We start from the raw sequence: 15368 nt of genomic DNA on the forward strand, positions 1-15368 counted from the left end.
ATATGTGGGGACAATTATAAAGCTACGATTAAGATAAACCCTAACCAGCCATAGTTGCAGCACTTTGTTGGCAGGATGGGACTTAGAGAGAGAGAGAGAGGTGTTGAGTTCAGAAGGCTTTCTTGTCTCAACCTTGTTCATCATGGCAGCGGGTGAGAAAAAGGAAGAACAAGTAGACATGGTGTTTCTGTTAGGTGGTCAGGTATCTTTGTCTTGCAAGGATCATTCAAATGCAGGCAAGCTATGTTGTAGGTCCCACTGCACCTCTCTCTCTCTCTCTCTCACACACACACACACACACATATACACTACCCCCAAAAGTTGTGCATGTTAAATTTTCATTTTCTTATGACATGCCCTCCCAATAATATGGTGTGAAGATTCCAGTGAAACAGCTTAATACTCCAATGTCACTATTATGTGTACCTTTTTCCATTTGCAATTCTATATGGGAAGAATATGCGCTGACAAAGGATAAAGGGGAGTAGGTGATTGGGTCGCGTAAGAAGTAAATAGATCCGACCCAATTCAGACGTTGACATTACTGAATCTGTTGTGAGCATCCTAGTCTCATCAGATCTGACAACAGATCCAGATTGTAAAGGAAAAGGGTAGCACCCAACCATAATTAGTTACTGGGTCAAATTGTTTTTCAGATTCATACCCAGTTCAGATGTTGGTGCAGAATAGCATGTCAGATCTAAACCTGATTCTTACAAGTCGAACCTTCTCTGTTACCAAATCTGACTGATTAGGGATACGTTTAGTCACATATCATACCCATATAGATCTGAAACTATCCGCTACTACCCAATATCCAATTCAAATTTGGATTTCAATGAAAATTAAACCCAAATAAGGTTTAGGATCTTCACAATGGATCTGACAGATACCCAAAGTTGGCTGATCCAAATTTGCTTATTATGCATATCCAATCCAAATTCTGCGCTTATTCGGATTAAGCAGTGTCTGGTTAATCATCGGATAACGGATATCTCATAACCCGAACCCATTGAGATCTATATCCATCACCCTGCATGGGCCCACCATGGGAAATCTCAGTGTATGTGCTCCAGATCTTGAATGATGCAACAGGAAGACCAAACAGTGAGACCCACACTCACTGCACATCAACAGTTACTTGGGAGTGCATCTCCTGTTCATCTGATTATGTCAGGAAGACTAGAAAAGAGGAGAAAAAAAAAAAAAGGTTCAGTGCTCTAATGGTTGGCTGGGGTTCACAAACACCAATAAAACTCTGTCTCTGCACTTACACCAATGGTTTTGTTCAAAGATTCAAACTTATTTGATCATTTATACTGACAGTGGAATACAAGTGAGGGCCCTACTGCTAAGAGTGTTGGATATGTTCTAGACAAAGCTTATTATTCTCGAACCTTGTAGACGAAGAACACCTAAAACCGTCACTAAATGTACCCATCAAAGAGAAAACTTCCTTTTATTAATGTTGAGTGTAAATTAAAACCAAAGTTTGGTGTAGATTTTGGTCTTTGAGGAGTGAAACTCTTTGTGCTGAAAAAAAGAGGGTACTAATATGCAAGTTTGAAGCATAGCGGCACCAAAAGCAGCTTTGGACCCAACGAGATGCGCAAATGGGAGATGGGGAAAGGGGGGAGGCTTCAGCCTTCACTTGGATGGTGGGATTATGCTTCGGCTAACTTAAAATGGTTTGTGTCCTCTGAATAATTCTTAATTATGTTCCCTACCATATTCTTAGCTCCAAGATTCAGTCCTTGATCAATGACAAATGCCACGATAAACCCAGTTCTTGGCTCAACCAAATGTGAGTGCGATCCTGCATAGTCGGATAATATAACCTAATTAAGTTTGCGATATACTGATATTTATTATTATGTTATGGTTCTCAACATTAAATATTTAAAAGAATTGAAAATATTTTATAAAACTAAGAGTTAAACACGGCTTGAAGGTTTGCTCAAACAAGTTGAAGTAAAAACCTGGATATAAATCCTCTTGGTAGCGAAGGCCTTGAGTGTAAAAATCAAATTAAATCTCAACTTAGTGATGCCATGCATCAATATTATTGACCATAACGACAAACATGTTGCGTTTGATTAAAATCTCTCCATTTTGTTGCAAATAACAAAACTCATTTCTGATTCCCTAAAAGACGTGATATTTGGCAAAAAGTTCACTGCAAACATATTTTCATTTTGAGCCGACAATCTGCAGAGTAATAATGAAATTTTAAAAAAATACACAAAAAAAATAGTTAAATCAGTTTTTTTCCTAATTGAGTTATGAAGCACCTCAAATTAACCCTCCATTACACTCTACAGTCTCTACTTGCTTCAAAGACAAGGATACCTTCTGATTCCCAAAGGACAAACAAGATGTAGAGATAAGGTTCATTTCATTATCCAACAGTCCTTCGATTTTTGACAGCCAAACAGTTCTCTCATTGAAATATTTTTGCAAAAGACACCCAACTGGTCACCCATTTGCAGAAAGCATGCACCATGATGGTTTTGATAAAATTAACCGTGGGTAGATGAATGTATAAACCTTTTGGAGGTCCTTAGCTTAGCACATGGGTGGGACCTAGGGCCAGTACTTTATCCAGCAAATTTTACCTAACGGGACTGACAGGTCGGTAAAAGTTTAGTCATCAACTCGATTCCCGTAAGAACTATTATTTTGGATTACAAATGATGGATGCACAACACTCTAGTTGATGAGCTCGCTGTGAAGATGATTTTACGGCAAAAAAAATGCATGTGCATGCACTGCGGTTCCTATTTATATTATAACTATAGAAACTGTGATGGATGTGATCATATTAATAAGGCTGACATAATGTGTTTCCTTTTTTGTCACAAACTAAGAAAACACATTATATATTGCAGTTGCAATTATTAAATCTATGCCAATCTCAACAATATTTACAACCGACGAAGTTAACCCAAGAAATTTTACCACTTCTTCAAGGGGTTCCAATTATGGGTTTTCCTTCAAACTTGCATATCAGAAGGAAGATTTGTCTCATCTCTTTAATGAGTTGTAATTCACTTTATTCTTCTTAATCTCAAGTCATCATTTATGGGCTTTAGATGGTTTCCTATGTAATTAGGGGGAAGCCAAAAAGTTTTGGCTAAGAGTAATTAGTTATATAATTTAAAATTTTTCAAGGGATGCCTATATGTAAATGAGAAAAGCTACCACACTAAGTTCCAGTATGAAAATCACACTTTTTTGTGGGCTTATGTAAGCAATTGCCCACATTAAGCTTCAAATGGATTAGATAGTCGTTTTGCTTTCAAATCCAGTGTTTAAATCGGATTTGGGTGATGGTCAAAACTGGGTTTGTGAAAAACCCTAGATTTGAAAAAACTCCATGGTTGGCAAAATAATTACTCAATCCATTGCATGCCTCAACAACATTTACAACCAAAGAAGTAAACTCAAGGAAGTTCACCACTACTTCAATAGGGTTCAGGTCTGGGTTTTCCTTCAAATTGCATGTGCATCAAAAGGAAGGTTTGTTTGGTCTCTCTAGTGCATTCTAATTCACGCTATTCTTCTTGTACTTCTCAGGTCATATATGTATGGACTTGAGATAGCCTCTTGAATATTAGCCACTATTAAATTTGTACCCTTCATGCATGATTCTTTCCATAGATTTAGAGTTTTCCATGTGAAGATCTTGTCTTGTATCGCATTACCCCATTTATTTGAATCCCCCAAAGTGCTCGTTCGATCTTCTTGCTGCACTGTAGTTCGAATACTTAAATCTACATAATGTTCAATAGTATTTGATTCTAAACTAAATAGTGCGAATGGATCACAATACCTAGCCTCCACACATTCAACATATTGCTGCTTATGCAAGTCATGATTAAGGGTGTTCAACCAGTCAAGCCAACTGGGGCTCGACTCAAACTCGCTCGTTAAACTCAACTTGAGCTTGACTCGCTCATTAACAGTCAAATTCCAGTTGTGAAAAGAACTTGGTCAAGTAAGCAAGTTGAGTTCCAGCTAGGCAAGCTCAACTTGTTTGAACTCGACTAAGCTCATGAGTCGTGATGAGAATGTGCATATTCACAATTTTTTTCACAAAAGAAACTAGTTCAAGTGAATTCTCCATGTTGCTTATCGAGCTTCTTAATCTCAATCTGAGTCTAGCTCAATCTGGTCTCCAGTTCCGCTCGAGCTTGAGCTATGGCTTAAGGTACTCGAGCCAAGTTCAAGCTGGCTCAGCTCGACTCGTGTTCAGCCCTAGTCATGATCAGTCAAATATTGAATATCCAAAACAAAGAAAAGCCCTAGAGCAGCTACATGGTTTTTTGTTTCTTTGTTCTCTTTACCTGATTGCAAGGAAGCCTCATAAAGGACATACCAAATTAATGAGCCTGCCCACATGCTAGGTAAACCATGAGAGAGGACAAAATAATGCTACGTTACATGCCTCAATTGGCAAAGTTTCAAATGACTCTAATAGGCTTTTGCCCTATATATGTGTTAAAACTAGAAATTTATGTGGTAACTTTTTAGTTTGACAAGATGCAACTCATCCTTGTATGTGGTTCTGCCCCTCTTTAGGTTATATGTGGTTCTGCCATTACTGACATACTAACTCAAGTGGGTTGAGTTTGAAAAAATATGGGCATGTTTGGGTGACACCCTTAAATGTTATTAGAAATTGGGTTTGTACAAAAACCAATTTTGATGAGAAAACCGCCTCTTCTGCCAAAAAAAATCATAAAAAATGTTACTTTGGCATAATCAACCGCATTTTAAGAACTGGTTAAGAAAAAACCAAGTTTCTACAAAACCTGTTTTTCGGAAAACTAGTTGTTTCAAGGGTGTCATCCAAAACCGACCTATAACTTCCATTGTCTCTCAGTGTAGAATCCCCGTGCACCTCTGCCTTCATTCTAAACTAAAGCTCACCTTCTAATGGAATATAATGAAATATTTAGGGATCATTCGGTAGTAGTAATAATATATGAATGTTATGAATCTGTCCAAAAGATAGGGGTAGATCCATGAGATATTGGTTCTAATATCCCATGAATCTACCTCAATCTGTAGAGTAGATTCTGCATAGTGTTCCTGCTGCCAAACTACCCCTTAGGTTTATATTTTTTCGTTTAGTTGGTTTTTTATATGCAATTTGTGGTGTTAAAATGAAAAAAAAGTGGGAAGCCCAGATTGTTCTTGATGCCCTTTCAATGAATGTATATCTATCTTGTAATATTTTCAACTAGAAAACTGACAAAATTAACTGTAAAACACCTTCTTAGAAGAAATGTGTCAAATTAACTATAATGACAGGTCAGCCCTATGTTTTGATCACTATTACCTATAAAGAGCTGAGAGAAATTCTAATTTTACCATAAAAAAAATAATAACTTAAATATAAAATATAAATATAAATTTTAAGGAAACAAAACAGGCAAATTACTTTCTCGGGCATTCCTCATTTCACCTAATGATGCACGCAAATGGATATTGAATAACCAAATCGTGAATTAAATACAGGATGAATTGGATCTGGAGCAGCCAAAATTATCCAAATCCCATACCGTTGTCCAGCCCGTTTGCATCCCTGATCTTGCTCGGCTGTTTACGGTGCCAGTTATATATGTTGCTACTAATTGGTCTCCATTTCAAATGGTTCCGACTTACTATTCATGTTTGTGATGTCGCACTCTCAAACTGAAGATATATTGCCGAAGGGCTATAGTGTAGTTGATCGAGCTGGTAGCAGAAAGATTTGTCGCATGTTCTAGGCACTACGCGTGGAGTGGAGCAAAGTACCAAAGAGAACATACATTGTCTCCTTATCATACACCAATGCAGCTCTGGTTGTCTCTTTACTAGGCACTAATGTAGCCCTAGACTCTTACTAGTGTTTGAATTTTTTAGGTGGTTGGCCGTGCTCATCCCAGGTATATATATATATATTTCTGGTGTTTAATTGTTCACCCAACCATATTAGTTCACACATTTTTCTCATTGTTTTTCTATCAAAGATGGACTGTCTTGGTTAGGTGGCTGAATGATTCTAAAAAGTCAAACTCATCATTCACTTAATATATATATATATATATATATATATATATATATATAGTACCAAATGTTTAAGTGCTATACCTGAAATGGCAAGGACTCATCTTGATTGTTAATTTTTCCAAAAGAGATAATTGAGAGGAAATCAAAGAGAAAAAATTGTTATTTAATACTAGATTATTAAAATACTATATTTCATTATTTTCTCTCAACTGTCCATTTTATGATCAAAATGATTATTTGTGTCTAGCACCCCTCTCTCTCTCTCTCTCTCTCTCTCTCTCTATATATATATATATATATATATAATACACTTAAAAGTGTCTGCTTATGTAAATTTGCAATCAAATGTGAGCCACGGAAGAGATCCAAAGTCTATAATGTTTATGCTTGAAAGTGGGGCTGTGGCTTTTGCTTGACGTACTGGTCATGAGACATGGTAGACTTGGTTAGGAAGCATCAACTTTGATGAAAAATGACACCAAAAGCTGGCCCATATGGGCCCTAGTTCATGTCTTTGCCACCACTGTCTTGGTACAGTATCAAAACCGAGACTGACAACAACGTGAAAGACAAATTCCAATCCCCCAAAAACATGCAACCTTGCAGCTAAAGAAGCCATAAGATCAAGAGATCCAAGTAATCAGACGTATCGTCCTTTTGAGATGATCATGAAACTTAGGACAAAAAGAAATTTATCTTATAGAAAGATTGAAATTCCTGCTACCCATCGCATGAAATAAAAAAAACTCGATAAACTATTGAAAGAATAAATGAATGAACCGCAGAAAAGAATAACAATAATTGCATGCTTCGCAATTGGATCGGCGCATGTTGATGGAGATGTTCTAAGTCAGGTGCCAACCTGTGTTCTACTCACATTGAGCTGCCTGATGTCGATGGGCCTGATTTAACCAATTATGGATCTGGATCTGGATCTGGATCTTATCCGGTTGCCCCAGGGTTGTATTGTCAAAGAAAGAGTCAGATGTCATGAATAATTGGATCCACTTTTCAATACGCAGTTTCGTATCTGAACTCGATCTAATTACTAATCCAACCAAAATCCAAATCCAGTAACTTGTAACAAGTCTGATCCTGACATGGTGTTTAGAGATTTTCATCATCTGATTATGTCAAGTACTCCATATATCTACCAGGTTAAGGTGGTGGATATGCCATTTGTAGAGCCTTGTCATCAAAATCGGCCGATTCGGATCGAATCAGAAGCAAAACGATCTAATTTTGTCGCCACTTCGGAAGTGCCATGTGTCAACTTTTAACTACTTGTTAAACTAATATAAGAAGTTCTTTCTAATTTCTATCATTTTCATACTTTTTTTCATGTGTTTTTAAAAGATTGAATGTTTCCAAACTCAGCTGAATCGATGAACTAACTGATGATTAGGTTAACAAACTCATTTTATTGCCATTCCTTTTCAGGGTATGTCTCAAATATGGAGACAAATGCGCGGCAATGTGCTGCATATCAGCAGATACACATAGGCCGTACTTGGCCATTAACTACTTTTAATTAGAAGTTTTAATGAATACTTTGGAATATATAATAAATCAAAGTACATTTAATAATTTAAGTACTGTTTCAGTTTCCTAAGGTATGTGATGCTATAGTTTATGGAATTATGACACCCTAGTAACTATAATATGTACTGCCCTCAATCACCTCATCATATTGACTAAATACTTATAAATCACGGCAACTCAAAAAATTACTGAAAAGAAAGTTAACTGCCTTTTAACATTTTGAAAAGTTACATGGTGTAACCTAGTGAGAAACGACATGATGATATTGATGGGGATGGTTGATTTAGCAACACCAAAATGCTCATATTTGACGGTGATTATACTCGAAAGATTATGGAAAAGATTATATAAAGTAAAACTGTTAAGTAATCAAAGCAACATTTATCAAGGGTGAAAGAAAAACTATTTCATTTGTAAGCTCAGCTTGTAGCTCTTTTTACTGCGTGCGAGCTGTAATTTGAGAATAATCAAGGAAAACTTTGTATGAACGCCTTAAATGACATTTTCGATGATAGTCGAAACTGGGTATGTGAAAGGTAGCTTTGATAAACTGGGTAAATAAAAAATGTCCTTTTTTTATGTATCATCGAAATACAAAAACTAGTTTTTGGAAAACTAATTAGAAAACCAAGTTTTCTCAAAACATGATTTTTACAAAACAACTTTTTTGAAGGTGTCATTCAAATGTTATTTTGCAATGAGAGATTAAAGAGACTTGTGTGTATGCCTTACAGGGGATGCTGTCGCCGGACAGACCAGGAGTTCGTAAGAACACAATGTCCCTAGTTCAATTCTTGTGGGCACTTTGCCTGCTGTTTAAATTGAAAGGTACACCGTTATCGTCACTAACACCAACACACAGGACTCAAAGAGAATGGGAGGCCTTCAGGTCTTGTTCTGAATGATAATGATAATTTCTTTGTTAGTGGGAAGAAACTTATTCCCTTTGAAGTTAGGAGCAGAGATCGGAACAGTTGGTCGATTCGAACTGGTTTGTAAGTCTTGCATCTTATTCTAAAGGGGTTTAATCTCTTTGAATCCTGTAAAAGAATCTTCTCTAATCTGAGTTATTAAAACAGGAAGAAGGTAATCAGTGTTTGATTGGAGTAAAACCAGAGAAATCATCCAAAATCCAGACAAGACCCGGTTCATGTCCAAGATCCAGTAGTCCTGGTTTTGAGAGGATCCCTCGGTGACTTGCCAGTGGGTGGAGGGGACAAGGATGCCAATGATTAAAGGGAAGCGGAGGACGAGGAGGAAACAGCTCAACAAGAACAAACTTTGCTTCTCTTACCAAACTCCGTTCATTTGAAAAAGAGAGAAACACTGAGATGGGGGAGAAGAGAAAAAAGAGAAGGCAAACAGAAACAAAATCCCGCAACCCAAATCCCAATCAAAATCCATTAAACAATTCTCTCTCTAATAATTAATTCTCTCTCTCTCTCTCTCTCCACACAAGGTTCTTTCTTCACTTGTTCTAGTCTCCTCCTTTCCCTACACAAAGGCTCACTCTTACTAAAACCACCAACTCTGTCTCCCACAGACACACAACACTGAGAGAGGGAGGGGAGGGAGGGAGGGAGAGAGAGAGGGAAGATACCTGTCCTGTGCTTGCTGTTTGATTTGGTTGAAGGGTTTTCTTGTAGAACCATTTTTGTTCGTCGGTGGCAATGGCAGTGTGGTTGCGGTTGGATGTTTTTCTTCTTGTGGGTGATGTCTGAGGCTGAGAAATATCATCTTCTGGTTGTTGGGAGGGAGGTTTGAGAGGGAAGGAGGGATGAACAACAGAGGGCTGTTCACGCCGTCGCAGTGGCAGGAGTTGGAGCACCAGGCTCTCATTTTCAAGTATCTGATGGCGGGAATTCCGGTTCCTCCCGATCTCCTCCTGCCGATTCGGAAGAGCTTGGAAGCTAGGATCTTCCATCATCCAGCCAGTAAGATCGCCATTCTCCTTTTTTGCAAGGGATTTCAGGGACAGAACTCGAAAGATGATGCCTTTTCATCGTCGTCTTCTTCTTCTTTTCTCTCTTCTATTTTCATGTTTATTTTTCTTTCTCCCTCTTGCTCGTTTGATGGTTTATCTTCCTTCTTTCTTTTGTTATTTACCTTTCTTTTTAGTTTTTGCAGCTCCATCTTTTGTGTCCCGTTTTCGCTCAGATTATCTGGATGTATTCTGGTTTTACTGAGCCTCTCTCTCTCTCTCTCTCTCTCTCTGACCGTGTTTTGGTGTTCTATGTCGTTGCATTCGCTCCTTGTTTTCGTGATGGTGGTCTTTCTGTTCGCTGTTCTCGTTTTGATTTTCGCATTGGATTTCAGTTTATGATTTTTTTTTTTTTTAGTTTTTCCAAAACTTGGCTTTTGCGTTCTTTGGAACCTGTGAGCTGCCTTTCGGTCGAAATCTCTCTCTCTCTCGATCTTTGCTACCCGTCAATAAATCGGGCTTCCGATGCTTTGCTAACGTGTGTGGCGTTCCATTTTCGCGAATATTTTACAACAAGAAGTTACTGTCTTTGAGTCTTTCTATGTGTCTTCTTTTCAGAAAAAAAATGGAAAAAATCTAGAGGGTTAAGGGCTGGCCTTGATGAGAGTGTAGTCACTATTTTATTTTTTTTGGTTATTCCGTTGTTCCGATCTCTCACTATCGCGTTACCCCTTCTTCTTATTTTATTGATCTCTTCTTGTTTTCCTGGTTAAAATAAAAAAGAAGAAGAAGGTGGCGGTAGTTTTCTTTTATCCGCTCCTTCATTTTTGCCGCAGGAGTTTGGTTTTCTCTTGCATTTATTAATTGGTATTTATTGTTTTATCATCCATTTACTTTATTCATTTATTTATTGCTCTTGTCTTCCTCTTTTATCTTTTTAGTGTGCAGTTATTGGTTCATATCCACGGTTTTCCTTTTGGCCTTCCAAAGGGGACTAGATTTATTTCTACGACGGCCTTCTACTAAATGTGTTCTTTTGCCTCCGTAATATAAAATTGTTTTCGTTGGTCTCTGATCAGACGTCTTACTCCGCAAATATAAAATTATCAGAGTTCCACCAACAAAACCAAAACTTGAATGCTTTTGGTTGATTGATGCTCATAATGGCTCCTTTATTATTTCTTCTTCTTTCTGTGAGAGAACCATAATTGCCCTTACTGCCTCTGCATGTCCTGCTCTTGAGGATTAAGAGCTGCACCTTCCACTGTTTGTACTGCTTGTCTCAGTTTTGACGTTCGCGTCCGTTCGTTAAGCTTTAGCCGTTTCTAGTTCAAGTAAATAATGTAAACCGTATGTATCTTAGATCCATGCCTTTGTCAGCGTCGTGTTTTTATGGCTTTTATGCTCTGAACTTGCAAATTTAGATATGTCCAGTTCATCTGTTTTCAGAGTGACTATAGCCATCGTTGCCGATTCAGGGTTTACTGATTCGATTTGTTGCCTGAATATCCTTAATGGGTCCTTTAGCCTATTCATATCTGAGTGTCCTCAAGCAAAGCGGATTTCTTTTTCTGATAGTCGGTGCTCTCTTTTCTGTGTGACGTCGAGTCTCCATGTTCCAATATTCAAGAAACACGCGTTTTGTTTCCTCCGCTCTTCATGGAATTGCTGGTCTACGGGAGGAGCTTTTCAGTCGAGTATTGCTGCTCAATGAGTTCTTAGCGATGGTCACTTCCTGTTGCCATCAAAGTTGTTGCTGAAGGAGTGCTATCGATTTTGCTATTATTTTCTGTTAGATATTCTACCGTCTTCAGCTTCTTCTTTCTCCTGTGACATCTTGCTGCCATCTACGTGCTTCTTCGTGGTGCTCCGATTTAGTAAAATATCTTTTTCTGTTCCAACTTTCAATAGAAGATCATCACGTTTTTTTCGTTTGGGTACCTCTCTGCAATTTCTCCCAGTGGGTTGGGGCCCATTTTATGGGAAGAAATTGGATCCAGAGCCTGGAAGGTGTCGGAGAACAGATGGGAAAAAGTGGAGGTGTTCAAAGGATGCATATCCAGACTCAAAATATTGTGAGCGGCACATGCACAGAGGCCGCAACCGTTCAAGAAAGCCTGTGGAAACACAAACCGTCTCACAGTCTTCGCAGACTGTGACATCACTTGCTGCTGCTGGAAGTAGCAGCTTTCAGAACCTGCCATTACACTCCATTAGTGGCTCGCAGGGGTCTGGTCCTGGACTTTCAGCATCAGAGGTGCAAGTTCAGCATGGACCATATGGGACAAGCAACAAAGACTGCAGGTATGTGATCATCTCTATCATCCTTTGCCATATCAGTGATGATCGTTCTATCATTGGCTGTGACGTGACTTACTTTTTCCTTTACCCAATGGTCCTTTTGGCTGAAGTGTCTGTATTCAATGAAAACAGAACCTTATCGTTGGTTTCTCAATCTGAAACATGTTAAACTGTGATGCTTTAAGCTGTTGCGGACTAATTGAGCTTCTGAACCCGCTGGATGTCAAGCACGTTTTTCTTTTCATTTGAAATGTTGAATCATATGTAGGTCCGTAAAACCTAGATGTTCTAGAACTTTACATTCCTCTTACAGATTTATCGTCATTACTCTTAATGGTATGTTAGGATCTGATTTCTTTTCTATTGAAATGGTAAGAAGGTACCTCATGTTACCTACCTAAGCCATTTTAAATGCGCACTGCTGGTTTTCTGATATTCTTCTTTTCTTCCTTTTCCTGTCAGAGTCATCTGTCATTGTTCTTTTTATGAGAAACTATGTTCTTTGGCCCCAGAGGTTACGAGGAACATAGTTAACCCTAACCATGGACTAGAGATACTGTTGACCTTGCACCATCAGCTTCCACTAAGTCAATCTGTAGGGGCATATGCATAGGATTATCCCAGTTGGCAAGAAGAACTAACTGATTTTGTATATCTATGATCTCTGGCTATGATATGGTCAGAAACTGATCTAGGTGGCTTCTCCTTTTCCTGCACATACCATATAAACTGCGCCCTTTTTTCAGGTTGCCTTAGCATGTGTAACACCTTAGTTTGTGCTTCTAGTCAGATCAGTCTGTTGTTCTGTACCAGTTATGCACTTTTCAGCAACATCTTTAGGTGAGTTGCAATCATAAAAGTTACAACTGTTCGAGTCTTGTTTGTTTCTGATAGATTCCTTATTTAGTGGCCTCAGATCAGTAAATGGCAGAAGCAAAAACCAGATCCCCTTCCATGGTCTTGATATGTTTAATGATACAAGTGTTTTTTCATCTGGACTGCAACTGTGACAAGTTTACATGCTCCCTCTTAAGTTGACAAATAATTTCAGTTGGGTTTTTTCATCTAGGTTGAGATTGTCTATGATTTTGATTATCATTGTTTTTGGGCTGTCGGTATCTGCTCCAAATTGATATATTTGTATTGTCTTGGTTTTGTTAGTGGACAAAACCAGAAAATCCAAGCAAATGATCTTCTGATATGGTGGGCAAGAATATCCCTTAGATTTTTACTTATCTGTTACAATCTTATCCTATCGATTAATGATGTGGTAAAATCAGCTTTAATATATACATGGGCCACTTGCTAACTGTTTCGAGCATGATTTGGTCCCACTAGATCTTCGTGTGAGAAGCTACATGAATTTCCAGGTTCGGGTGCTGAAATTGGTTGTGGCAGGTGGTGGATCATGTAAGCAATGTAGGGAGATTGTTTGGCGTCATGACTCAAAGAAAAAGGTTCCTGAAAAGCTTCTTGCATTGCTTTTCCATTGTTTTGCTGTCTTTTGTTGTCAGGCATCCATGGATCAGTTTGTTTTCCCAAAAAAAAAAAAAAGTCCAATTGCAATAGGCATTTGGTTCCTTAGGTAGATACAGTTTACCTGAACATGCAGTCTACCTCAGCGGTTGCAATACCAGTTTACGTGGAAGTTCCTTATTTGTCTTGATAAACCGAAAATCGCTAAAACCAGTGGATTTCATGGAGCACAGGAAAATGCAGACTGACAACTACAAGAAAAAATTCCATACTTGTGTCTTTCTAAAGCATGGGTCTTATGTTTAGTGTTGATCTATAGCTGGAATAACAAGACATTCTTGTTAAATCACTTCTTAGACTTCCATCGCAGGTGTCTTTGTGTGCTTAAATTGAAAACGGAGCTGGAAGGTTTCTGATCATTTGGTGTTCATGAATACTCTTTGCTTTGTCGTGTTTGACTTTCTTGTTGTCTTATTTTTTCTTCCTAGCTTTCCAAAAGTGTAGTCTATTTAGATGCTGGAATGTCAAACCTTTGAGAACCCTCTAGATTTTGTTTTTTGAGATTTTTATTAGCGATGGCAAGCTAATTTCGTGCCAGGTTTATTGACATTGTAATGTGCTCAACTGCTTGCATTCCTATTGGGCAAAACTCGGAAATTTTTGCGGTCACAAGTTAATGGTGGATAACCAATTCTAGAAAAATGGCAGGCCATTAATCTTTTTTGAATTTTTTTTTTGCACTTTAATTTTTTAAATTGCACAAATTGATGTTTCAAGGCCATTGGTTTCTTGAGTTCTCTTTGCGCTGGGGCACCCTTGTATCTTATGACGCTTCTTATTGCTGCAAAATACAGGTATCTACCAAGTATCAAGGACGAAATTCATGGGCATAGTTTCTTTTCGGAAGCTTCAGGAAGCTCAAGAGGTGTTGGAATGGGCTCTTCTCTGGACAGCTCTTGGCATCTCATGCCTTCTAGAGTAAACTCTTTTCCTCCAACAAAGCCCAGGAATGGATCTTTGTTGCAGAGTAACTACCCTCATCTGCAAGCCCTGGAAGATGTTGGTTCATCATCTCTAGCCTCTGCACTATCAAAAGAGCACCAGCAACAACAACACTGTTTCCTTGGTAGCAGCAATTATGGAACAGGTGAATCTATTAAAGTAATCAGAGAACCTGAATCCCAGCCGCTCCGGCCCTTTTTTGATGAGTGGCCCAAGACCCGAGATTCATGGTCTGATTTGGAGGACAATAGATCAAACCGCACCTCCTTCTCTACTACGCAGCTTTCCATTTCCATCCCTATGTCTTCATCTGACTTTTCTGGAACAAGTTCTCGATCTCCTAATGGTTAGTGTTTCTGATCATGAACAGTTGCACCATCTATCCTCTGAATAAACTTTATATTTGCTATGTGATTTCTGCAGATGATTGAAGAGTGCATCATCTGCCAGTCTGATGCAAGAATCTTGTGGTGCGATTCCTGAGGAGATCTCATGGCCAAGCTGCTGTTTCTTCCTTCTTCATTTTCCTTTATGTCTGGATTGTCATAATGACTGTTTTGGTCTTTGTAAACCATTTGAATAGTCATAAGAGTAGTATTGCTTCTCTTCGTTTGCTTGTGGTTTGTTTCTAACACGTTGGCTACACACTGAAATATTCTCAGCAAGGATCGTATGGTTTAGCTTGTCTTTCTGATTATATCCTTTATTGCAATTTAATTGTTGTTCAGGCCTTTTTCCAATTCCTAAACGAATGCTTCCACTTAATGTAAAGTCACATAGCTGAAACACAAAATACTCCATTTTGTTAATTCTTATTTATCTGATCCCTTTTCATTCTCAGAATTCCTTTATACATGTGCACCCTCATCTGTCTACAGATTCATGTTTCTTAATGCTGATCTTGTTTCCAATGTGGTTATGTGAACATATAATTAGCTAAGCTTGGTTGTTCCAAGTTGATGCACTGGTGGAATTAGTAGGCACATTCTGCTGCTGAATTCATGTAATGTCCTCACAGAGAGGTATCAGCCAAGACTCCTACGTCGGCGTTGAAGATTCATCTTCCTTA

The 15368-nt window shown here is 38.4% G+C and overlaps 1 protein-coding gene across 1 annotated transcript; it reads left to right on the top strand.

Moving 5' to 3' along the window:
• The first annotated feature begins 8903 nt into the window (after window positions 1-8903).
• LOC116266208 (growth-regulating factor 4-like) lies at window positions 8904-14990 on the top strand. The gene is made up of 4 exons (XM_031647324.2): window positions 8904-9533; window positions 11482-11824; window positions 14152-14645; window positions 14723-14990. Exons 1-4 carry the CDS (start codon window positions 9377-9379, stop codon window positions 14728-14730), a joined length of 1002 nt encoding a protein of 333 aa, XP_031503184.1. The 5' UTR covers window positions 8904-9376; the 3' UTR covers window positions 14731-14990.
• Window positions 14991-15368: the final 378 nt, after the last annotated feature.

This window comes from Nymphaea colorata, chromosome 12, assembly GCF_008831285.2.
Source record: "Nymphaea colorata isolate Beijing-Zhang1983 chromosome 12, ASM883128v2, whole genome shotgun sequence".
NCBI lineage: Eukaryota > Viridiplantae > Streptophyta > Magnoliopsida > Nymphaeales > Nymphaeaceae > Nymphaea > Nymphaea colorata.